Source organism: Capsella rubella, unplaced genomic scaffold (genome assembly GCF_000375325.1).
Source record: "Capsella rubella cultivar Monte Gargano unplaced genomic scaffold, Caprub1_0 scaffold_7, whole genome shotgun sequence".
NCBI lineage: Eukaryota > Viridiplantae > Streptophyta > Magnoliopsida > Brassicales > Brassicaceae > Capsella > Capsella rubella.
Window position 1 is genome coordinate 9278375 of NW_006238917.1, and position 24376 is coordinate 9302750.

The 24376-nt window shown below is 38.3% G+C and overlaps 6 protein-coding genes across 13 annotated transcripts; 1 reads left to right on the top strand and 5 right to left on the bottom strand.

Annotated features, from left to right (window-relative positions):
* The first annotated feature begins 4994 nt into the window (after window positions 1-4994).
* On the top strand, window positions 4995-11642 carry LOC17880333 (disease resistance protein RPP5). 2 transcript variants are annotated; one of them, XM_023778637.1, is made up of 10 exons: window positions 4995-5164; window positions 6714-6933; window positions 7048-7575; window positions 7713-8790; window positions 8865-9152; window positions 9276-9752; window positions 9853-10623; window positions 10735-10947; window positions 11056-11275; window positions 11360-11642. In XM_023778637.1, the coding sequence occupies exons 1-10, from the start codon at window positions 5113-5115 to the stop codon at window positions 11395-11397; spliced, it is 3885 nt and encodes a 1294-aa protein (XP_023634405.1). In that variant the 5' UTR covers window positions 4995-5112; the 3' UTR covers window positions 11398-11642. The 2 variants fall into 2 exon arrangements, with proteins under 2 accessions (XP_023634405.1, XP_006282434.2); XM_006282372.2 differs by having other exon boundaries at window positions 9853-10947.
* Window positions 11643-12810: 1168 nt separating this feature from the next.
* On the bottom strand, window positions 12811-14381 carry LOC17880729. Its single transcript, XM_006284079.2, has 2 exons — window positions 14254-14381; window positions 12811-13951 (listed from the first exon to the last, which is right to left on the bottom strand). The coding sequence occupies exon 2, from the start codon at window positions 13857-13859 to the stop codon at window positions 12903-12905; it is 957 nt and encodes a 318-aa protein (XP_006284141.1). The 5' UTR covers window positions 13860-13951; window positions 14254-14381; the 3' UTR covers window positions 12811-12902.
* A 127-nt stretch (window positions 14382-14508) lies between these two features.
* Window positions 14509-18454, bottom strand: LOC17880561 (polycomb group protein VERNALIZATION 2). 3 transcript variants are annotated; one of them, XM_006282557.2, is made up of 15 exons: window positions 18364-18454; window positions 17609-17913; window positions 17366-17421; window positions 17147-17214; window positions 17000-17052; window positions 16744-16797; window positions 16603-16662; window positions 16448-16491; window positions 16219-16349; window positions 15872-16055; window positions 15705-15753; window positions 15403-15486; window positions 15235-15314; window positions 14980-15069; window positions 14509-14885 (listed from the first exon to the last, which is right to left on the bottom strand). In XM_006282557.2, exons 2-15 carry the CDS (start codon window positions 17732-17734, stop codon window positions 14693-14695), a joined length of 1272 nt encoding a protein of 423 aa, XP_006282619.1. In that variant the 5' UTR covers window positions 17735-17913; window positions 18364-18454; the 3' UTR covers window positions 14509-14692. The 3 variants fall into 3 exon arrangements, with proteins under 3 accessions (XP_006282619.1, XP_023634371.1, XP_023634372.1); XM_023778603.1 differs by having other exon boundaries at window positions 15235-15320; XM_023778604.1 differs by lacking the exon at window positions 18364-18454 and having other exon boundaries at window positions 15235-15320; window positions 17609-18195.
* A 300-nt stretch (window positions 18455-18754) lies between these two features.
* LOC17879370 lies at window positions 18755-19563 on the bottom strand. 2 transcript variants are annotated; one of them, XM_023778281.1, is made up of 2 exons: window positions 19215-19563; window positions 18755-19033 (listed from the first exon to the last, which is right to left on the bottom strand). In XM_023778281.1, the coding sequence occupies exons 1-2, from the start codon at window positions 19462-19464 to the stop codon at window positions 19017-19019; spliced, it is 267 nt and encodes an 88-aa protein (XP_023634049.1). In that variant the 5' UTR covers window positions 19465-19563; the 3' UTR covers window positions 18755-19016. The 2 variants fall into 2 exon arrangements, with proteins under 2 accessions (XP_023634049.1, XP_006286059.2); XM_006285997.2 differs by having other exon boundaries at window positions 18755-19030; window positions 19215-19559.
* On the bottom strand, window positions 19558-21699 carry LOC17878221 (pentatricopeptide repeat-containing protein At4g16835, mitochondrial). Its single transcript, XM_006282786.2, has 2 exons — window positions 20065-21699; window positions 19558-19993 (listed from the first exon to the last, which is right to left on the bottom strand). The coding sequence occupies exons 1-2, from the start codon at window positions 21640-21642 to the stop codon at window positions 19583-19585; spliced, it is 1989 nt and encodes a 662-aa protein (XP_006282848.1). The 5' UTR covers window positions 21643-21699; the 3' UTR covers window positions 19558-19582.
* Window positions 21700-21838: 139 nt separating this feature from the next.
* LOC17878540 (RGG repeats nuclear RNA binding protein A) lies at window positions 21839-23998 on the bottom strand. 4 transcript variants are annotated; one of them, XM_023778279.1, is made up of 7 exons: window positions 23611-23998; window positions 23120-23429; window positions 22972-23037; window positions 22757-22895; window positions 22521-22676; window positions 22387-22437; window positions 21839-22310 (listed from the first exon to the last, which is right to left on the bottom strand). In XM_023778279.1, the coding sequence occupies exons 1-7, from the start codon at window positions 23780-23782 to the stop codon at window positions 22122-22124; spliced, it is 1083 nt and encodes a 360-aa protein (XP_023634047.1). In that variant the 5' UTR covers window positions 23783-23998; the 3' UTR covers window positions 21839-22121. The 4 variants fall into 4 exon arrangements, with proteins under 4 accessions (XP_023634047.1, XP_023634046.1, XP_006284012.1 ...); XM_023778278.1 differs by having other exon boundaries at window positions 22757-22898; XM_006283950.2 differs by having other exon boundaries at window positions 22757-22877; window positions 23611-23996.
* Window positions 23999-24376: the final 378 nt, after the last annotated feature.

Sequence of the window (24376 nt, forward strand, 5' to 3'; positions counted from 1 at the left end):
TTGTTAGGGGATTTGATTATAACCACGCAAAAAAAAAAAAAAAAAACTTGTATACGTAAGTCTTCTACCCAAGTCTTGGAGAAAAGGAAGACGAAGTTTCTTCTCTCTTTCTCACTTTCTCACACTATGCATTGCTGGTTTTCTTCTCTTTCTCAGAGTTCTTTCTACCGTCTCTCACATGGCAGCTTCTTCTTCTGGCAGCCGGAGATACGACGTTTTCCCAAGCTTCAGTGGAGAGGTTCGCAACTTCGCAAGACCTTCCTCAGCCATCTTCTCGCAGCGCTCAACCGCAAATCAATCAATACATTCGTCGATGATAAGATGGAGAGAAGCCGCCAAATCGGACCTGAGCTTATATTGGCGATTAGAGAGGCCAATTCTTTTTTTTTTGTATGAATGTAAAATTATATTCAACAAAAAAACATGGTTACAACAAGGAGTGTCAATGAGTTGAAGGTGCTGAAAGTTTAAAGACAATACAACTTGCTAATTTAGCTAAAGAGTATGAATTTGGAACCAGAAACGTAGACCACCTTCATAGGCCGGTGAGGTCGACATTGTACTTAGCCGGTTTCGAACATTCTTATCAATTTGCTTAGTGAGATGCGGGGCTGGTGTGTGAGACATGCCGTCGACGATTACGTTCTCTCCATAAGCTGTGAATAGATATCTGAAAAACATACCTCAACACAAATGATTGAAGTTGAGGGGCTGAGGCAACGAGTAGTGGCGTGATAGATGCCCAGCTCGTCGTGAAGCGCTGGCCTAACATAGGCTGGACTAGGGATGACCAGATTTGAGAGGAGTACGGACATGTAAAGAACAGGTGATTCCTGGTCTCAACGTCTGCTCCACAGAGTACGCAACTGCCATTTGCAGAACTGTTCCATTGCAGCAACCTATCCCCGGTGGCTAGGCGATTATGCATAGCAATCCAAGTTACGAAAGAATATTTAGGTGTCGAATTGGGAAACCAGACACCCTTGTACCACTCATAAGTTGGATTGGTTTGCCGTATCAAATGCCAAGTATCCTGCGACATAAACTTTGATTTAAATGTACCATTGGTACATTGCCAAAGGGGAGTGTCAAGACCTAACTTTATAGCTCGCTGACGGAGGCTATGGAGCTCATCTTCAATCTGATTTAAGACCCCTATCTGATGCCGACGACGGTGGTGAGTGGCCATAACAACAGTGAAGGAGCATTGAGCGGATATACCGAGGTTAATGCTACCCCGCGAGCCAACGCTATCAAACAGTCTGCCAAAGTGGGCACCATTGATCATACCAAAAGGAAGTATCCATACCTGACCGAATTTCCATCCTATGTAGATTCTTGGCATGGTCTCTGTATTTGAGAATTTTCCCCCACATCCACGAACCAGCACCTTTCCCATTGCGTATAGACCAGAAGGAACGATCCTTGATTAAATTTGTTCGAATCCAGGTAACACAGAGGGAATCCCGAGCTGAAACAAGACGCCATATCAGTTTCAACATACTCACTGTGTTGACTTCTGAGAGCAGTCTAACCCCCACACCCTCTTCTTTTTTCGGTTTGCAAACCTCAGACCAAGCAATCTTTGCCTTTCAAGTATTTAACTCAGGTCTAGACCATAAGAAAGCAGAGAAAAGGCTCTCTACCTCTTGGATGCACTTTTTTGGTAATCGGAAAGCCGAGAGCCAAAATGTAGAAATACTGGAAAGAACTGATTTTATTAATTGTAGAAGGCCCGCGAACGACAAGAGCCTGTTGGTCCAAGATGAAATATGTGACCTAATTTTCTCCAGCAGGGGAAGAAAATCGTCACGTGTTATGCTTTTTGTGAGAAGAGGTAGACCAAGGTACCGGACTAGTAGTGATCCCGATTCAAAAGGAAACTGATTTAAAATGGCTGTGCGAGATGCTGATGAGACCCCAGCCATGACGATCTTTGACTTCTCCAAACTGATTTTTAACCCTGAGACAGTTGCAAACTTGTCAAAAACTCTCAAAATTCCTGCAATAAAACAAGAGTTTCCGTCCGAGAAGACTAAGATGTCGTATGCAAAACACAAATGGGTTAAGTGTAGGTTCTCACAACGAGGATGGTAACCAATATGCTGCTCCACAGCTGATTTATCAAGCATTCGAGATAAGAAGTTCATACATATGACGAATAGATAAGGAGAAAGTGAGCAGCCTTGTCTTAGACCCCGTGCACTGCGAAAAAACCCTGCTAACTCACCATTATTTTGGACTGAGAAAGAGGCGGTTCCAATGCATAGCTCAATCCAGTGGATAAAATCGGTCGGAATATCCATGGCTTTGAGAATATTAAGTAGAAAAGACCATTGTATTGAGTCAAAAGCTTTGGTTATGTCAATCTTTATGGCACAACGACCCGAGACTGAATTTTTGTGATAATTTTTCACCAATTTCGAAGCGTGCATCTCCATCATTAGTCTGTCTTTAATAAAAGCGGACTGGTTTGGAGCGATAGAGGGAGGAAGAATAGTCTTGAGCCAATTAGCCATAAGCTTGGATATAACTTTGTACAAAACATTTCCACAGGATATATGTCGGTAATCTTTCATCTCCCTTGCATCAGTTCTCTTAGGGATGAGAGACAATATTGTAGTGTTGACTCCTTTAGGCAAGAATCCTTTCAGGAAAAAGGACTGAACTGCAGTAACAAAATCTTTTCCCAAAATCGGCCAAGTGTGTTTAAAGAATTCGATAGTGTATCTGTCGGGTCCATGGGCTTTGTTACACGGCATCTTGAAAACCACATCTCTAATCTCTTCCTCTGTAACAACTCGTACTAGATGAGCATGTTCTGCAATTGAACAGCAAAAATCAATGTATTCTTGAATCTGATCTGTAGTGGCTCCTATGTAATCCTCCGGTTGGTGAGACAGGAAGTCACTAAAAAACCTCACTGCTTCAATTTTAATGTCATCTTGAATGGTTGCGATAGAACCATCATGACATTTAATCTCCCTTATTGCATCATGAACTTGTCTTATTAAAACTAAGTTAATGGGGAATAGAGAGGCCAATTCATCAACTTAGTTTAATAAGACAAGTTGGAGTGCATGCACAAAACCTTTGACGGCAAAACTTGCTTGTACATGCCCAGCAGCTTTCCATGATGTGATACACGACATAGGAGTGACCACGGTTACGGTTAATGCGGTTATGGTTAATTAACCGCCGGTTAACGGTTATAATTTTCTTTAACCATAATTTTAACCATTATATATACATTTAAGACGGTTACGGTTATATACGGTTACGGTTAAATACGGTTACAGTTATTTGATGATTACTGTAATTTTAATACTGGAGATAAAATCTTAAGAAATATTATTTATTTTACAAGTAAAAAATATATGCAGTTTCAAATATTTATGGTGAATTAGTTAAATATGGGTATTGGATCGAAACTGAGAAACTCAACATCAAATACACACGGAAATAAGAATAAAAATAATTTAGTATGAAATGTTTTAATTACTTACGAGTTCAACTTGTTGTGTTGCTTTTAATAAAGTGAAAATTTTATCCAAACATTTGATGTGTCTTTTCATTGTATACAGTTATAATATAATTTATTTTAAGGATTTAAATATGCGGTTAACCAAGCGTTTATCCTTATGGTTACCCGGCGGTTTATTACGGTTACTGTTAATATTTCTTTTTAACCGTAGTTAATTTCTCGTACGGTAAACGGTTACGATTTTTAACCGTTTTATATGGTTACGGTCCGGTTACGGTTAATAAACGGTCCGGTTACGGTTAGAAATACGGTTAAGGTTAACTTTTGGTCATGCCTAACGCGACATGGTCATCTCGATACCCTGCCCCATGGATAATCAAGGATCTTGTCAACATCCCTCAAGAACTCCACAATTTCTTCTTGAACTTTCTTATTCAATGATCTAGTGCACAATACCCCATCGATTAAGACCAACAATGCATACTTCAACCGCATATCACTGTCCCTGATAACACCCGCTTTTAGCCGCCGAACAAGTATCTCCGAAGTTATCTCTTCATTTTTAGTGAATAACTGAAACCAATAGGGCGCACAGATTGTCCTCTTCGTTTTTCTAGAAGTCTTCTGATTTTGAATAGGATCTCACTTTAGACCAGTCACTGATGCGAATTCCCTGACCCTAAACCTAATCGGCTGCCAGGCAAAGATAATCCAAATCTCGTGCTTCTTCTCCACGACCAACTGCCTCGTGAGCAGAAATAGACATAATTTCTTCGAAAACGAAAACTTCTGCCCAATATCAAACAACTTCCCTAACTGCGACTCCGTATTTTTTTCCAATTCCTCAGACCCAAGATGCTCCACCAAGTTGTTCAAATAATGCAATTGGAAGTACTTGTGAACCCTTTCCCCGTCAGGTTCTTCGCCGCACCAAAAACCCCTTTCCGGCAGACCCTCCATCGGTACTCACAAATCACTCAAAGTTCTCTACATGCCATACTCTATCGCTTGCAAACAACCAAAGAAACCTAGAAGAAAAAAACATACGTTTCTCGACAATACCGATGAAATTACTTCGCTCCTCAAACACTACCATTTGACGCCATTACCAAGACGGTTTCAAATTCGTAATGATGACTCGTAACCAACACTGTACACGCTACCATGCTACACCGATAGGGTTAATATAGTCAATTCGCCCTTCTTCTGTATGTCGATTTATTTACGAAAATAGTCCCACTTTTTTTACTTAATTATTATCAAATCTTCTGTCATAGAGCATAAATACTCTTAATTATTTTTTGTTAATGTTATTATTTTCCAAATTTTAACACATGAAATATTTTTATTTTATACGTCAAAAAATATATTTTAACTGGCGTTTTTATGTGGACCCTTATCTAGTTTAAATAGAAAATATAGAAGAGCTGTGGCCACGTAATTCAGTGACAAGTTACATCCACTAATTTTTTTTGTCGAAATATCTTGTAAAGAAGTCTTCGTGGAAAGGAAGGCGAAGTTTCCCCTCTCTTTCTATCTTTCAATGTGAATTATTGAGAGTGTTTTCCTTGAGAAATTCTTACATCCTTGTTGTTGATTCGTTATAGAAAATTTCTCCAGCATCCCTAATGGCAGATGACCGCTTAGCGTCTAATCCAAGAGGACCAGTAAAGTCTTCAGGTGATTTTTTTTTTTTTCCTCTTTCTAGCTTCTCCTTTTGTTTTGGTCTTCGCCTTGTTTCTGTAAGTAGTAAAGTTTGCTTCCTGTGTAAGTATGATTAGGATAGAACAAATTTAGATACTTTATAGTTAGGGAGTACACATAATAAAGCCCGCGTTTTAAGTATTGGTACTAGTTACTACCACTACCAGTGCCACCGCACGGGATTATATTTTTTTATTAATTAATAAATTATATTATTTGGATATTGAGTAAAAACTGAATATGTAAACAGGTATATAATGCATGATTTGACTAATTTATTTTAATCGGGCAGTGATGTGTAATATTAAACTCATAATTTTTAGAAATGTGTATCATGATACTTTTTCATGAATAGAACTTAGATGCAGTTTTTTTTTCAAATTGAGTCCCAAAAATATATATCTCCTTCATATTCATCAAATTACACATTTATAATGTATATTTTGACAGACCAACCCGTAAAATACTACATTTGTGAAATATGCATTTTAAAAAAATACACACCCACAATAAATAATTTATTAGACCAATCCATAGATTATATTCATAAAAACATACACACTCACATTGTATATTTTGACAGACCAACATGTGAAAATTACCGTTCATAAAAATACCATTCATAAGACGTTCTACCATATGACTGTGAATTTTGCAAACCAACCCGTGCATTCTTAAAATATCAAATATATATTCTTAAAATATGAAAATCATATATATATATATATATACATTTATATTCTAAATCATATATATTAAGATTATATTTTTCTTTAAGATATTTTAAAAATATACATTTTTTCTTTATCAATTTACTAATATATGTTTGTTAAAAAAATATATTGCAACATATAAAAAGGAAAATTATTAAGCATATGTCTTATGTTTTATATAATAAAAATATAAATAAGATTAAATAAAAGTGAAAGAGAAATAATTGTTTGAAATATATTGGTTTAAATTAGGTAAAAATATATTAGAAATATCTAAAATATGTTTACATATATATAATTTCAAATTTAGTAGAGCGGATTTTATGGTAACAAATTTAATGTATTTATTGGTTAGTTATTATATATCGATTTATTTATTTTTCCAGGAAAATATATTAGCCAATGAAAAAGCACACATGTCACGAGAACCGATTTTTTTTTATCGTCTTTAGATTTATTAATTATTGCAAATTATAAGAATTGTTACAAAGATAATCTGCAATTGGCAATTCCTTCCGACAGTGAACGGCTCTAATTGCGTCACTAGAGGTTTCCGAACCCCAAATTTTCTGGTGTAAAAGCATTACTAATCCCTTTGTCAACACCATTGAACAAGAAGGCTTCTACCCGAATATCTTATTTACTATCCGAATATATTATACCCAGATTTAAGTAAAATCTGTTTTAAATATGTTTGGAAACACTTTTTATAAAAAAACATGTCTAAGTCACGTTGTAATAATGGATATTGATTGGGCTTTATCAATCGGTGACGTGAATTTAATTGTATCTCTGGATATGGCGATGTGTAGTTTGGAATGTTGCGGGACGAATAAGACGGCAGCGAGCTCTTACGGTGTCGGGAAAAAGAAGGGAATTACTAATCTGGGCAAAGCGGCTATGTAGGGTCCGTACTAACGGTAATGGTGATGACGAGGATGCTCGTGTTGAGGAGGAGGTGATGACTGATGAAGAGCAGCCGATATTAGAGGCTCATACCAATAATATAGCCGTGGAAGAGCTTCAATATCAGTAAGTGGATCTGTCAACTTGGAAAAACTAGAACGCCTATTCTTTCTCGTTCTTCATTGTTTCTTGTTCTTAACTCTTCTCATCTTCTATCATGGCGTCTGCTTCTTCTCGCAGCCATTTTCTCAAGGAGCTCGACCCCAAAACTAAAGACGATGAGATTAAAATGACTTCTGCCATGGCGTATTCTTCTGGCAGCCGGAGATACGACGTTTTCCCAAGCTTCAGTGGGGAAGAGGTTCGCAAAACGTTCCTTAGTCATCTTCTCAAGGCGCTTGAACTCAGATCAGTCAAGACATTCATCGATAACGGGATCGAGAGAAGCCGTCCAATCGCCCCTGAGCTTTTATCGGCCATTAGAGAATCGAGCATCTCAATTGTCGTCTTCTCTAATAAATATGCTTCTTCAACGTGGTGCTTGGATGAATTGGTGGAGATACACAACTGTTACGAGGACAGTAACTTGGATCAAATGGTGATTCCGGTTTTCTACAACGTTGATCCTTCTGATGTCAGAAAACAGACCGGTGAATTTGGCAAGTTCTTTAGCCAGTCGTGCAAGGGCAAAACAGAGGATCATATAAAAAGGTGGAAGCAAGCTCTTGTAGATGTAGCTAATATGGCCGGAGAGGACCTTCGGAACGGGTATGTTGTCTTTGACTCCATTATTTCCGTGTGTGTTTTTAATTATCTCATACTATAATTTTTTTATTTTTTTTTGCATTATTTCTATTGTTATTAGGGGTGCCTCTTTATTTACACAATTGACTATTGTTATTTAGGCCTAACGAAGCGCATATGGTTGAAAAGATAGCCAATGATGTTTCGAATAAACTTATTACTCCGTCAAAGTGTTCTGGCGAATTGGTCGGAATCGAAGCTCATTTAGAGGCAATGAATTTGATATTGTCCTTGGAATCCAAGGGAGCAAGAATGGTTGGGATTTGGGGGCCTTCAGGGATTGGTAAGAGTACCATAGGAAGAGCTCTTTTCAGTCAACTCTCTAGCCGATTCCCCCTTCGCAATTTCGTAACTTATAAAAGCACCAGTGGGGACGTCTCTAGCAAGAAGTTGAGTTGGGAAAAAGAATTTCTTTCGGAAATCTTAGGTCAAAAGGACATAAAGGTCGAGCATTCCGGTGTGGTGGAGCAAAGGTTAAAGGACAAGAAAGTTCTTATCCTTCTTGATGATGTGGATAATCTAGAGTTTCTTAAGACCTTGGTGGGAAAAACTGAATGGTTTGGACCTGAAAGCAGAATAATTGTGATCACTCAAGATAGGCATCTCCTCAAGGCTCATAACATTGACCTTGTATATGAGGTGAAGCTGCCATCTCAAGGTCTTGCTCTCAAAATGATATGTCAATCTGCTTTTGGGAAAGACTCTCCACCTGATGAATTTAAGGAACTAACCTTTGAAGTTGCGAAGCTTGCTGGTAATCTTCCTTTGGGTCTCAGTGTATTGGGTTCTTCTTTAAGAGGAAGGAGCAATAAAGAGTGGATGGAGATGCTGCCTGAGCTCCAAAATGGGTTGAACGGAAATATTGATAAATTATTAAGAGTCAGCTATCAAAGGTTAGATAGAAAATACCAAGATTTGTTCCTTTACGTTGCATGTTTATTCAGTGGTGAGAAAGTCAGTTACATCAAAGGCATGCGCAGCGGTTCTGTTAACATTGGGCTTAGAATATTGGCTGATAAGTCCCTCATACGTATAACACCGTCTGAAACCGTAGAGATGCACAATTTGGTACAGAAATTGGGTATAGAAATTGATCGTGCAGACTCCATGGATAATCCTGGAAAACGTCGATTCCTGACGGATTTTGAGGATATTCGAGAAGTATTGACCGATAAAACTGTAAGGTTTTTGTAGCAGGATTTTGAATGCCTTTGAATCTATATGAGTTTAAGATATATATTTGTTTTTTTCAGGGGACCGAAACTGTTGTTGGAATACATCTCGACACATATTTATTGAAAGAGTCATTTCCAATAGATGAAAATTCGTTGGAAGGCATGAGTAATCTTCAATATCTAATAGTGTGGTCAGATATTGAGGTAGATCTGCCTGAGAGCCTGGTTTATTTACCCCGTAAGCTCAGATTGCTACAATGGGATTATTGCCCGTTGAAGTCTTTACCTTATACTTTTAAGGCTGAGTGTCTGGTTGAACTCAATATGTATCATAGTAAGCTTGAAAAGCTTTGGGAAGGAACTCTGGTAATCATTCATACTCATTGATTTAGTTGTCGATTTTTATAACAGAACTGTGGTATTATATAAGATATATATATAGAAATCCTAAACATGAATCTTCTTAAAATGTATATGAATCTGTTTCAGCGACTTGGAAGTCTCAAGAAGATGATTATGGATGGTTCCCCATATTTGAAAGAAATTCCAGATCTTTCTTATGCCATAAACCTCGAGAAATTATATCTTTCTGAATGCACATCTTTGGTGACACTTACTTCTTCGATTCAGAATGCCATTAAACTGAGGAAGTTAGATATGCGGCATTGCACACGGCTAGAGATTTTTCCAACTCACCTCAACTTGGAATGTCTCGAGTACCTCAATCTCTCTGGATGCCATAATTTGAGAAATATCCCTGTAATTACAATGGAAAAATCAATCTATTTTTCGCCACATGGAATCAATATCCAAGTGATGGATTGTTTCTGGAACAAGAATCTCCTCTCTGGACTGGATTATCTGGACTGCCTTATGAGATGTATGCCGTATAAATTTCGGCCTGAAAATTTAGCTTATCTTGATGTGAGTGACAAAACGCTTGAGAAGCTATGGGGAGGCGTCCAGGTACATACACTGTTAATGTTGTAGCATTTGCTTATTGTTTATCCATGGGTTTATTTTTACATTTACCAATGAGTTTATTTATCTTCTTTTAAAATTTCAGCCGCTTGGAGGTCTTAGGAAGATGAATCTGTCAGAATGTGAAAACCTGACAGAAATTCCAGATCTTTCAAAGGCCACCAATCTGGAGAATTTGATACTCAACAATTGCAAAAGTCTGGTGATGTTGCCTTCTACAATTGGGAATCTTCAAACATTGATGGATTTGGAAATGAAAGGATGCACAGGGCTGGAGGTTCTTCCAACCGATGTCAACTTGTCATCTCTCGAATACCTCGATCTCAGTGGTTGCTCAAGTTTGAGAACTTTTCCTGTCATTTCATTGAATATCAAATGGCTCTATGTAGATAACACATCCATTGAAGAAGTTCCTTGCTGCATTAAGTATTTCTCCCGCCTCACTTTCTTAACGATGCATGGTTGCCAGAGGTTAAGAAACGTCTGCCCAAACATTTTCAGATTGAGACATCTTACACCTATCAACTTTACAGACTGTGGAGGTGTCGTCGGTGATGCCACTGTCATGGGAACAATGAAAGATCACTCTACTTGTCGACCAATTTATGAGGGATATGATGAGTTTCTGAATCGCAAACTTAACCTAGTTGAGCGTGAACTCATCGTTCGATCATACTTGAAGACTACGATCTTACTAGTTGGGGAAGTTCCTATGTATTTCCAACATCGAGCTTATGGAGATTCCGTAACTGCCACTTTAGCTCAGAGCTCTCTTTCTCAAGAATTCTTGCAATTCAAGGCTTGCGTCGTGGTTGACTTTCTAGCCGAGGGCACTGATCGGTATCCATTCTTGGAGGTAAACGTTAGCTTCAATGGCACACAGTATTGGCAATCATTTTTTGAAGATGCAAATTATGAATTGCTCCTTAAGGAGGATCATCTGTTGTTTTGCTCCTTCAAGTTTCAGTCTACAGATCGTCGTCCATCTAAATTGGCTTTCAACGATGTAAAGTTTAAGTTTTCTTCTTCCAAGAGGATAAAAGAATGCGGTGTACAACTCTTGAATGTGTTTCCATCTCGAGATGATAGTCATAGAAGCTCTGAAAAAGATTACAACCAACAGTCTGGAGAAAAATGTGATGTACTAGTTGAGACTAAGAGAAGCAAGAAGCGGATGCAGGTAATTAAACCTGAAAATTATAAAGATATCTCTTGATTTTTTTTCCCCAGGATCAATACCATATCAACAGACTATTTAACAGAATCGATTGTTTGATTTATAATGCAGATGGCATTCGGAACATCTGCAGAATATATTAACTTACCCGGTGGCCAAACTGTAGCGGACACAGGATTGGCCGCTCTAAATCCGGATGTTTCGTTGGGAGAAGCATCATTAGTTTCTTCTTTTCCATGTCTGGAGAGGGAAGCTTTGTGTGTTGGTTCCATGATAACTGAGCAAGAAGATGCAGATATTCCCATCTTGCATAACTTGTTTTATCATTCTGGTAACTGAAGCATCTTACTATTATGGTTTGTTACTTTGTTCTGTTTTGTTCATAGGTTTTAACACAAGCCATTTTTTTCTGCAGTTGCTATATGGAGAGATTTCAGAGCATCAAAATCTTAATTCTCCAACTCCGGAGGCATGAAAGTGTTTGTAGTTTCTTCTTTATCTGAATGTAGAAACACTCTGTGTTTGCTTTTAAATTTTCGTTTTTCCTAAAGTTCAAAAAGCCACACTCTTAAGCATATTTTGGAAAAAAATATCTTTGGCATGCTTTTTGTATTGTACCATACATGATGTATGATACATCTATCTATTTTAAACGAAAAAGACATTGAATTTGTGAACTTAGGGTTTACATACTTGAACTCAGGTACTACCCAAAATAGTCTCAACGTGTATGTTAGCAACGGTTTTTTTTTTCTTTAATAGCGATGAATAAAATAGAATTTGGGTGATACATTACAAGAGAAATGACAAAAATATATTAATGTGTTTAACTAATTTTAAATATCAAGATCCTCGTTATCAACAACATTTACATCGCTGATTCAATAGCCAATACTAAAGGAGATCCACAGGAGGAGGTTGATGTTACGGGAGGCGTGGTGCCGCTACCACATGATTCTCTAGTGTGTTTTATTGATGGTTCATGGCAGGAGAAAGATATGAGAAGTGTTCATGGTTTGGTTGCTTCTATTGGTGATAGAGCCATCCAGCTAGGGCTGAAATGCCCATTGAGGACTATCTTGCTTCTCCATGCGGAGTTAGATACTCTATTATGGACAATGAAGTGTTTGGTAGCTCTATATGTAGACAGAGTCATGTTTGTGACGGATTGTCTGGATCTGATTACAATACTTGCAAATGGTGAAGATTGGCCGGCTTTTGTTTCTAAAATTAGGGATTTCAGTATCGAATGGTGAAGATTGGCGAAATATGCAAGAGCACGAGGATTCTGTTTTTCCCATGTAGGTTCATCGATACTTATTTGGCTTTTTCACGAAGAGAATCAATTCCGATAGACTAATGTATAGGGAAAAAAAGATTCAATAGCCAAGGAGCAAAAAGGTCTGGTCTATGGACCTCAGATAAACGTGCGTTCAGATCTTTGCACTAAGGAGCTCAGATAGACGTGTGTTCTGCAGGAGTTAATGATGGGAAGAACACCTTTTACTGGCGACTCTGAACTGTTAAGATTTGTACTTGACTCAATCTGCAATCTCATGATTCCATATTTTCTTGCCTTCTTAGTTCTTACACATGCTCTGTTCATCTTTACCTAGTCACATTGTTAAGGTAACTGAAACATATTAAAACTATGTTTGTAAATAATGGGGGATCGACCATATGACTATTCTGATAATGTTTATAATTTCTATTACATATGGCAGTAGCACTCTGCTCTTACATCTCTGATAGCTTCTTTGAAAATTACGCTTTTCCTGAAAGATGTATATATAACAAATAGTCTTGTCTTTTCAAATACATATATCTCAACGTGTATTTTACCAAAGGTAATTTTTCTCTTTAAAGCAATGAAAAAATCATAATTTGGCTAACCAAAAATGTATATCACAAATTCACAAGAGTTATCAACAACGAAAAAAAGTGTTGGAACTAAAGTTTTAAATAGCAAGACCTGCGTCATCAGCAACATTTGCATCGCTGATACCATTGCGATTCCTACACTCACAGTAAAAAACAGTGATTACAACATAACTCAGCACCACCTCAGCCCCATACATACAAACCAGCTTCCAACCGTCCCACCCACCGGCCACAACCACCGACCTCCACCACGACCCTGAGCTGGAGTCCATATCTAGCTCCTTTGCCAACTTCTCCATCCCATGACCAATGAAACTTGATAAGAACACAAATACACCCGCCAAAGCCAACCCTGTTATCCTCCTCCCTTTCATCAGAGCGGTTCCTTCCTTAATCGCATCAAAACCGTATCTTTCTTCCAATACAGAGACGACAAGGCCGAGCCCTGTTATAGCCATTATGTATACCTCAACAACGAGACAGAAGATCGTGATGAGATAACGTAATGTGGGTGTGTAACCGAGGAGAGCTGATATAAACATGGGAATTGGAGAGTAGAGGAAGAGCAGACCATAGACGATGACGGAAGTTACTGTTACTCGCATCCACGAGGACTTCACTGAAGCCCATGACGACTTAAGAGATGGGTTTAGGCCTTGGTGTGAGAAGGAAGTAGATGTAATGACGGTTATGGAGGCAATACTAGAGAGGATAAAGGATGGGACAAAATACCGGGATTTGAGATGTAAAAGCGAGACAGCATCTTCTCTAGACTCTTGCCAAATCTGTCTAGCTTCAAACCGTGTGTGCACGACGTTAGCTAAGGCTTCTAGACGAAAGACATGGTTTTTAAGGCGAAAGGAGGTCAGAGTTAGGGATAGGTGTAGGGCAGCTAAAGGGATCGCTATGAGAGCAAAGACTGGGAACAAGATGTGTTTGTTTCTGAAGAGAATCATGAAAGAATCAAGGAGTGTTGTGGTGATCCGTGACGAAGAACCAGGTCGCTTAACCTCATTCATGATTTCAAAAGGCATATGGGAACCTCCTTAAGCATCAACAGCTGTTGGAGAAACTCAAAAGTGAGTCGATGGTAAGCTTCTACAGAAATTTCAGCTTTGTATGAGACCTGTAGTAATAGTGAAAGCACAAAACTTTTTAGCGACTCAGAGAATCCATACAAATCACAGACAAGACAATACGTATTGCAAAGATGAAAACTTTATCACGAAATCAAACAATTCGAGAATCAACTAGACGCATTGAATCCAGAACTAGGTTCCAATCACCAACTAACATCAATTCTCGTGCAAATAAAACGTAAATCCGATTCCCGATCTACCGTTAAATCCCAACTCTTACGAGAGAAGGAATAGGTTTATCAATTGTATAAATTACTTGACTCCGATCTGGATTGAAATCGAGACAAACCTGAAAGATTCGAAAACACCGATCAGTGGTGTAAGAGCAAAATCTAAGAAGCTTGCTTGTGAGGGATTCATTGAGAAAGAGAGAACAAGTCAAAATGGGGGTTTTAAGCTTAATCACTCTGTTACAAAACTCGCAACTCTTATCTTTGATTTTGTTTTAAATTTTTATTTGGATCCCAATATATGTTTATTTTGCGCCAATATATATACTTTAATGATTTTTACTTATTGGAACCTTTTCTCAATTCAACAACAATAGTAAAAAAGTTATGGAACATTTCATATTTTCCAATCAGAATCCATTTTTTCAAACTAAAAAATGTAAAAATCAGTTGAGTACATCTTTGTTTGCTCCTAAACATTTTTTGAATAAAAGAAGGAATAAGTTATACGATCCCATCAATAGTAATCCTCTAAACCGGAGATCTTCCTATTTTAAGTTACTTGTCTCTGCAGTTATGGTCGTCGTTGTCAATGTTGATGTTGTTCATGTCATTGGGATGATCTGCGATGTTATTGTTGTTGGTGTCTGAGCTATTACGGCAATTCTCGAGTATGGTACTGCAGTTGTTGATGGTAGCTGCGTCCACAAGTCCATGGTTCCATAGTTTGATCAAAAATAATCTCCAGCACCTGCAAATTTTTATTTTCTCAGAAACGTAGCCAAATTGATAGTGTAATAATGTGACGTGTGTAAATGAGTATGTAGTGTAGTCAGTGTATTTACCAGAAAAGTGATGAGTAACTGTGCAATTCCTTCTCGTAAAATCTTGAAAATGCTTCACATGCCCATGAGATATGACCATCTGCTATAACTCTGCAACATTAATCATTATTTGAATTTTAGCATATTGTTCCATAACCAAAATCAGTACAAAGGATTGTAATGTAACACATAAGGTCTTTCCGTTCAGAAACAGAAGAAAATAAGCTTTGAGCCTTTTGAGTGTGTGTTTCTTTAAAGTTTAAGAAATGTAGTTACCTTTGTTTTCTTACAAATGAGTTCCAAAGATGCATGAATTGCTTTTCATCTTTATTCACATCCACAAAATCATCAAGCATCTGCAGCTTTTTTAAGTTTCAAAAGCCATTAGCAAGTTATATCGAATATACCATTTCCTGTAGTTAGCAGAAAGAAATCATGGAATACCTGGCGATCTTCGAAATCTGCAACATCGTCATCAACTTCATCCTCGCTATCCCGATCAGACATTACTTGCTCAAGACCCATTGGCTTTGTCAGAAAAAAATGCAGTTTTTGGTTAGTTAAAATGAAATAGAGACTACATGGACTTAGTATCTTCTTCGTGGATAGACAAAATAAAATATACAGATTTGGATGAGAACAATCAAACCAGTACCGTGAATCGGGACCAAGTATGCTTTAATAAGATATCATAGCGGGCAATATAAAGAAAATGCTTAAGAAGTAGGTGAAAGAACTCAAATCACCTGCACTCTGTGAGAATGATAGAATTGGCGTTTCTGAAGAAGTAGGTGGCTGGAAGAAATTTTCTCGGTTATTAGGGAAGTATGGTAAACACTTATCCATCATAGAAAGATGAATTTGTAACAACGGGAATGGTAAATTATGATGACAAGATGCATGATGAACAAACCTTCTAGCCTCTGATCGCTCAGCAGATAACTTTTTTGTCCTAGTAGCAGTGACCACAGCTTCGCTTGTCAATACAACTTTAGCATCAGCGCCAGAAGAATGAGCTATGGCAGGCGGAGTGTTGCTAGTCATCTCAAATTGTCCAGCAAGCTCTGTTGCCTCGGGATATCCTAGACCACGGTTTCCTGTAGCATGTCATTCATTTTGTACATCAGTTATGGTAAAATTACCCTCTCATGAAGAATGCGAGGAGAAGGAAAAAAACTAAACAATCAAGCCATTGTATCTTCTCCTGTAATATGAAGTTCAAAACCACAAGGAATGCCACAGAAGAAGATGTGATTTTACCATCAGTCAGTAGGGAAGTTCCATTTTCTGTGCCATTAGCTAAACTGGGTGAATCCAGCGGTAAAAAGCTAACTTTAAGTCGCCTTGTGTTATTTCTGCCACCTCTTTGTCTACGCTTTCGAGGTTTTGAGCTGCAAAACATTATGGTTGGATTTATAAAGAAGTACTGACAAGAAAAGTAAGGAGTTACTGCTATTAAGGAATTCTATCTAGGGGTGTTGAGATTTACCAGAGAGAGAAGGGCTCAAATTTATCGTCATCACTTCCTTCTTCCTAGTACAAAGAAGGATGGAATATAAACTACATTTTCACCAGCTATAGGATTTCCCAGTTAAAGGTAACTAACCTCAAATATGAAGGAATTAACAGTTAAAGGTAACTAACCTCAAATATGAAGGAATTAAGTTTCACAGAAACATTAACTGTCTGGTATTCTTCCGAAAGCTACAACAGGAAAGACCCTTTTAACTATAATCTCATTAAAAAAAGGCAGAGTAAAACATGAAATTCCATAAAACCACATACCTTGAACTCAAATTCAAACAAATCATGAGATGAATTCAAATGAAACTGAAGCCCCTGCATAGACACAAGACAATGGATTGTAAGCTCCATCTGGAACATGTTTTCTCACTCAGCAGTTCAAGAGTGAGAAGACAACCAACAAACACAAAAGTATGCAACCGCACACTGCAAGTATACAGCATGAAAGGGTAGTAGCGTTTCACAGTGTTAGATATGAAAGGCCTCGGAAGAAACCTCAGTTGTAATATATGCCCACCTTGAAGCTACCACATAGCATAAAGCAAAATGGACAAGAACAATCCTCCCTAACTGCATAACAATACAGAAAAATAGTTAGTAAAAATTCATCTAGAGAAACATAGAAACTGGCGTCGAATATGTCTAAGAACCGAAAAATACTCACCTTCAGTTTTCTGTAACGTGTTATTACAATCCTTATAGTTGAAAACTACCATCCCAGTAGATCTTGACCTAATCAAAACACAATTTTGAAAAAAGTGTATAGCATGAAAAGGTGAAAAACATCATCATGTCCATATCTCTCAACAAAGATAAATAATCAGCTTCCTTATAATATAATAACATATCACTGTAGCAACTACATACGAGAAGAAACTCATACTTTCTTTTGCGCTTTGCTCCAATTTTGTAGTTCAAGCATCTTGGAAGAAACGATGGCTGTAACAACAAGCAACAAGTTCAAATAACATTATGAGACAAAACAAGCACACACTCGCCATGAATCAGGCCATTATCAGCTTAACAAACCCAAATTATTAGTGGGAAATCTACACAGGAGATGAAAGAAAAAACTGAAAACAGTCATTACTGAGCTAAAATGATGAGAGAGGAAGGTAAATCATACGTTGCATAGAGAGCGAAGGTGAAAGATGTTGTAGAGTCGAACAGGTTTACAATATATCAAGAGATTCTCATCAGTTGAAATCACTTCCTCCGGCGAGGATTTCGCGCGACAATTTTGTCTACACATTCTTGTTCATTCACAATCAACGATGTCCACAGCCGATTTATGAGGTTAGTGCAAACTCTGAGGCCTTTCTGGAATTAGAATTTCTATTTCATAGCAATCAACTTGATGCAGCAATTAGATCCGGCTTCTTCAGGGTAAATTCTGCAATAGAACCTTCTAGAGAATGTCCTGTTTGAGACCTGTGTAGCAAAGAAAGCACAAGACTTTTTTTAGCAATTCAGAGAGTCCTTTCAAGACACATACAAGAGTAGGCGTACAAAAAACGAAAACTTTATCCAATTCCACTCAGCAGAAGAATCATAGCTTATTAGAAAAATCACAGCTTTCTCAGGACGAGATGAAAGAATGACACTTTAAGCAATAATTCTAAAAACAGAAACTTTGTTAAAAACACAAGTTCGGAGATCAAATTGTACGAATTTTATGGAAAAAATGTGCATTGAAGAAATCTAAAAATCCAGAACTAGGCTCCGTATCCTAAAACTATATTAGTCTATATGAAAGTTGAGGTAAAATTCGAATTCCGGATCTACTGCAAAAATTTAATACTCTTACAATATAACGAAAGCAATTAGGTTTTATCAATTGTTATGACGTGACTCCGATCTAATTTGAGATTTGAGACAAACCTGAAAGCTGCGAAAACACCGATTGGTCGTGTAAAAGAAGAGCAAGCAAAAATCGAAGTAGCTTGATTGGGAGAGAAAGTTCACTGTAAGAAAAGAAAAAAAAGCACATAAAATAAAACTTTGGGTTTCAAGTTTTTTTCTAAGTCTGGGCCTGTGGCCCATTTAAAACCAATAGCAGCTTTCTAAAGGTAAAATTTATATTCTGTTTTGAAATAAGCTATGATTCTTCTGCTGAGTGGCATTGGCTAGCTGACGAAACTCACAAGAACATACAAACCAACAAGGTAGTAGCATTCCGTTGAAATTGATCTTTGTTTTCAACCAAAAAGATGTTGTATTGGTTACCATCGCCAAGTAGTGTTTTTAATAACAAAATTTGAGTTGTGTGATGTTGAAAACTTGAAATTGTGGATACATACCAAACTTTTTACATTTAAATCAAAACAAACAAAAATAGGCTATTTGGTGAGATAGCCTATTCTCTCTATGAATGTGTAATGTGTGTGTAAACAACATCAACCAAAAAATGCAAGAGTTACGTATGGCTTTGCGTTGCGGCACAAAATCACCGGCAGTAAAAAAACAGTTGTTTCCTTCCCTCAAAACTGAAATGAGTTCCCATGGAGACAAGACAACATTTTTGCTTCTTGAACTCAACTCCTTAAGGCTGCTGACAAATTACCAAATCCATCATATGAACAAAATGAAACAATGAAATGAATCAACACAAGATTCTAACATTACAGAGATATCCCAATCCTTATATCCAAATGGGTCTTTGTGAAGTTCCTAATTAAGTTTCACAGATCAATTATAGCTTCCATAGAGACTGAATCAATTTCTCGGTTTACCTGAATGAGAGAAGAGCCAGAGGATTATGACACACAGAAGAAGAATGAGAGGAATGAGATGGATGACGTTTTCTGCAGATCTGAATCTTGATTTTTCTCTCTTCCCCGCTTGAGAATTCGGGTCGTACCGAGGCAAAAGCAGCTCTACATCATCATCTTCCATAGCTGTAACACTCTGAGATCGTGGCGGAGGCGGGGTCTTCGCCGGAGACTGATCCGAAACTCTAGAACCACTCGTCGATCTACGCATCTCTATCCTTAACGCAAGTTGTCAAGTCAAAGGTCGATACTTTTTTCACCCAATAACGCATATAAATACAGTCGTTACGTCAGGTTTGACCAATGGAAGAGTCAAAGCTCTTCTCTTTTCACCAGTAATCGCCACAAGAACAAGACCCATTTTTGAAATGGTGAAACCTTGTGGTGTCTCTCACCATGATCTCTCGTTTCTCTATCTCCGAGATAAATTTGATTGCTTTATGACAATCACCACAGATTCTCAAGTTCTTGAACACTTGTATCTGTGAACCTTGAGGGAGTTTTATGCAACCAAATGCAACAGCTAACTTCTCGCTATGCCATAACAATAGCTTCTCCTTTTGCTCTTCTTCTACATTGTGTAAATCAAACTCTAGCTCCGGATTGTATCCAGCTAATTTCATCTTCTTCTCCAACTCATTCAGTTTCTTGTGTATGGAGTCTAGTTCCGGGTGAATCCGATCACTTGATCTGAAATGGTGAACCTTGTTTCGAATCTCGATCCAACTGTATCCAGGTACCTGAAACAATCAAATTGTATACATTAGAGTCTAGTAACTCGAATAAATAATCGAACTTTGACTCGCTCTACCTTCACAACACTGCTCTCTTTCATTCTCTTGCGAACCCTTGCAACGTCTTCCCAACGCTTCTTCGATGCGTATATATTTGCGAGCTGCACATACCCGGCTGCATTTCGCGGGTCTAGCTCAAGTAGTTTCTCAGCGGCAAATTCAGCCAATTCCGAGTTCTTGTGCACTCTACAAGCCCCTAAGAATGTCCCAAAGACTGCAGCATGCGGTCTAAACGGCATTGATCTTATCAATTTCAGTGCCTCCTCCAGCTTCCCAGCCCGACCCAAGAGATCAACCATACATGTGTAGTGATCAGGCCGCGGTTCTACCCGGTAATCTCTCACCATCGAATCAAAATATTTCATCCCAATATCCACTAGTCCTGCATGGTTACAGGCCAGTAAAACCGCAACAAACGTTATCCAATCCGGCCTGATCTTGTTATCTCTCATCTCAAGGAACAAAGACAGAGCCTTTTCCGCATTACCGTGCTGAGCGTACCCGGATATCATCGCATTCCACGCCACAACATCTTTCTTCTTCATCGCCTTAAAGAGCTTCCAAGCATCACCAAGTTCTCCACATTTGCAGTACATACTGATCACAGACGTCAATGCGGTTACATCAGTACACAATGTAGATTTACACACTATCTGATGGATTTGCCTCCCTAACTGTAAAGCTGATAATTCGCTGCATCCGAGCAATGCGCTGCTTAGTCCAGACGAGTTAGGTCTAATTCCTTCCTCAAGCATATCTCTGAAAAGCTTCAACCCATCTTCTGGCTGAGAATTTTCAACATAACCAGAGATCATAGCATTCCAAGTTACAAGATTTTTCTTCACTGTCATGTCTTTGAACACTGCCTCAGCTAATTCAACCTTATTGGCTTTCATGTACCCTGTGATCATCGCCGTCCATGCCACAACGCCTCTAAATGGAGCCGCTCTGAACAAATGTGATGCCTTTTCCAAATCCCCGCATTCGATATATCCAGAGATCATGGCATTCCAAGAAACCTCATTTTTCTCCGTCATAGAGTAGAACAATTCCCGCGCTTTCTCCAATTCACCTCTCCGTGCGTACCCTGTGATCATCGTGTTCCATGACGCTGCATCCTTGAATGGCATCAGATCGAAGAAGCTCTGGGCCTTTTCGAAGTTTCCGTTACGAACGTAACAAGACAACATGATGTTATAAGAGAAAGTATCAGGTTCAGGGATTTCGTCGAACAGTTGGTGTGCTTCCATCATTCTGCTTGGATCTTTAGAAATCCCCACGAGCAGAGAGTTCCAGGTAACGGTGTTCTTAGCTCTCATCCCGTGAAACACTTTGAGAGCTCCATCTATATCTCCTGAACGTACACATCTTGCTATAATCTTGTTCAACTGAAAAATGTGGTCTCTATGAGAAGGTTCAGTCGTCGTTTGAAGCGTCAAGTTATCGGAGCGAACCAGAGATGGCTCTGGCGATGAACAAGAGGAAGACAAACATGATGATCCCACCAAAAAGGCATCTGGGTTTACAACGGAACGCGAAAAGAATCGAAATTTACAGCGCTTAAATGGCTGATAAATGTTGAAACGAGGAAGCATTGTTCATGGTTTATGACAGAACACAAGAAAATGTTCAAATCCTACAAAACCTTTGGTATATATGTAGTAACAAATAGCAACCATTGCGAGAATCTGAGTTTGAAATATATAACAATAGTCTTCTGTAAAACAGTTTCAAATATTACTGATTTTATGACACTAAGAACACGATCAGATATGATAGAATGTGCCAGAGTTCAGACTCAAAACCCATAACATTTAGATATGTCTGTCTCAAAACATGTTTCATAAGTAAGAAAACAAGTAAACAACAAAGACAAAACACCTAAAAAGACTTCTTGTTTTTTTCCCTATAATGGTAAATAAAAAGAGTGTAGTTTCAAAAGTAAAGACGTCAGGCGTAAGTTTGCATAAAATCTACACCTAAACATTTACACCTGACAACGAGAGACCGGTAAACAGTAAACCCTGGCACAATATCGTTAAGGATGCTGGACGAGTTTCGACGTGGATGGATCTTACTTTCCGCCAAGAGATGGGAAGTGAGTGGTATCTCCAATGGCTGGTGCAGGTTCATTACGGTAACCACCATGCTCTTCACTAGAAACACCTCCACGGCCGCGACCACCACGTCCACGGCCACCGCGACCTCCTCGGTAGAAGTTCTGACCCTCAGCTGGCTTCAGAAACTCATTGATGCTCACAGCCTGCAAATCAGAAAACACATCAGTAAGCAAACTTATTGACTTCTACAAAATGTTAGATTCAGACAATGGTTCAAACCTTTTTAGCCTTCTCTTCTTTGTCATCTTTGCGTTTGTCCTTATCAGAACCCTGGGAAATAGATCAAAGAAAGGTTCAGAATCGTTTAAGCAAGTTTACAGGCGACCAAAAAAAGAAATGATACATGATCTTACCAACTTGATGAAGATTTCATCATTAGACTTCTTGTTTGACAGTTGTTGCATTGATTCAAACACTTTAGTATCAACTTTCCTCTCAGTGGTGGTCAATGATTGAAGTGCCTTTTTCTTCTCCTCAAGTATCTTTTCATACTCATCAAGAGTCATTTCCTGTAGAAACACAAGTCAATAAGCAATCATTGATGATGAAAAACTGATGCTAGTGCAATTCTATTCCATTCTCTGTTTACCTTATCCTCAGGCTCTTTCTCCTCAACTTCAGCAGTGTTCTCCTTGTTAGCATCAGCATCAACAGCTGGTTTCTCCCCAACATCCTTCTCAGTGTCAACACCAGCTACTGCTTCAGTCTCACTTAAAGATGCAGAGAAGCTTCTTTGAGTCCAAATTTCCAATCATAAATACATACAATTATAACAGATGCAATAAACCATAAACATATACTTACGAAGCTAACTCTTCCCCTGGAGTTCCCCAATTCCCACGGCCAGATCCATCACGTTTGAAGTCACTCCTATCCAAAAGATAAACACCAACAGATGAGAATGATACAGTCAATTCAATTGTAGATTATGCAACAACAGACTAAGACTGACCCTCTGCCAGTTCCACTACGACGCTCAAATGTCCTTCGAGGACGTTCACCTTCACCACCCTCATTGCTGAATCCACCACGACGACCACCACCACCACCTTCACCACGGAAAGAACCACGAGGAGCACCACCACCACCAGCACGCCTCTCGTAAGAAGACTTAGAAACATCTCCTTCCTCAGATGGTTTAGAGTATCCTCCTGAATATCCATTGTTACCATCATCACGATTGTAACCACCACGACCACGGCTAAATCCTCCACGGCCTCCTCCACCACCACCACGCGGAGCATCACTCCTTGCCTCTCTCACTAATCAACAACACCAAAACTAATCAGATACCAATCCAAATCACTCAAACAACAATACCCAACTCCATGAAATAATCAACATAATCCAAACAACGATATTAACAGCTTACTCCAGTGATAAAGATCGAATTTTTATAATTAAAGTATTGACTCTTTTTTTATGAGAAGAAAGAAACTTCACCGGCTTGAGCAGGAGGAAGTGGCTTAGAGGGAAGCTTAGGAGTTGACTTAGCAGACAAGCCCGAAACTTGTCCAGATTTCTTGGACTTATCAGTTTTCTCGATGGAAACAGCAAGCTGGCTCGGATCCTCAGCATCATCACCCAACAAATCAAAAGGGTTCAAAGTTGCCATAACTACAAATGATCAAAACCCCCTAATTTTATTCCACACACAGCGACTAACACCACCTAGTGAATAAACGAAGCCATGGATTAATAATAGATCTAAGAGCAAAAGTTGAAGAAGACGAAATGGGTTACAGAGGAACAGGAACTAGTGATGGGTTGGTGAGATAAAGATAAATGAAAAAATAAAGTGTGGGGAAATATTTGTGTCTTCTTGGTTGAAGGGGTTTAATGTGGGTAAACTTGGAGTGCCAACAACATAAGCGGTAGTGGATAAGTGTAGACTACAAGTACGATCAAGAAAACAATAATTTATTTCGTTATTGGACGTTTGCACGAAAATATATATGAAAAAATATCTCATTATTGGCCAAACATGCTATTTTTCCGTGGACCATTTTAGTAAAATATGGTCATTTAGCCCCCACTTAATTTGATACTTATAATTTAATTTTGTGATTCGCAGGTTAAAGCATGTTTTTATGAAAATACTTATTACAATTTACAATCTCTACTTACCACAAATTTACAAAAAAAAAAAAAAAAAAAAAATGCATTATGAACTGATCTTTACACTACAAGACCATTTTAGGTTTGTAAC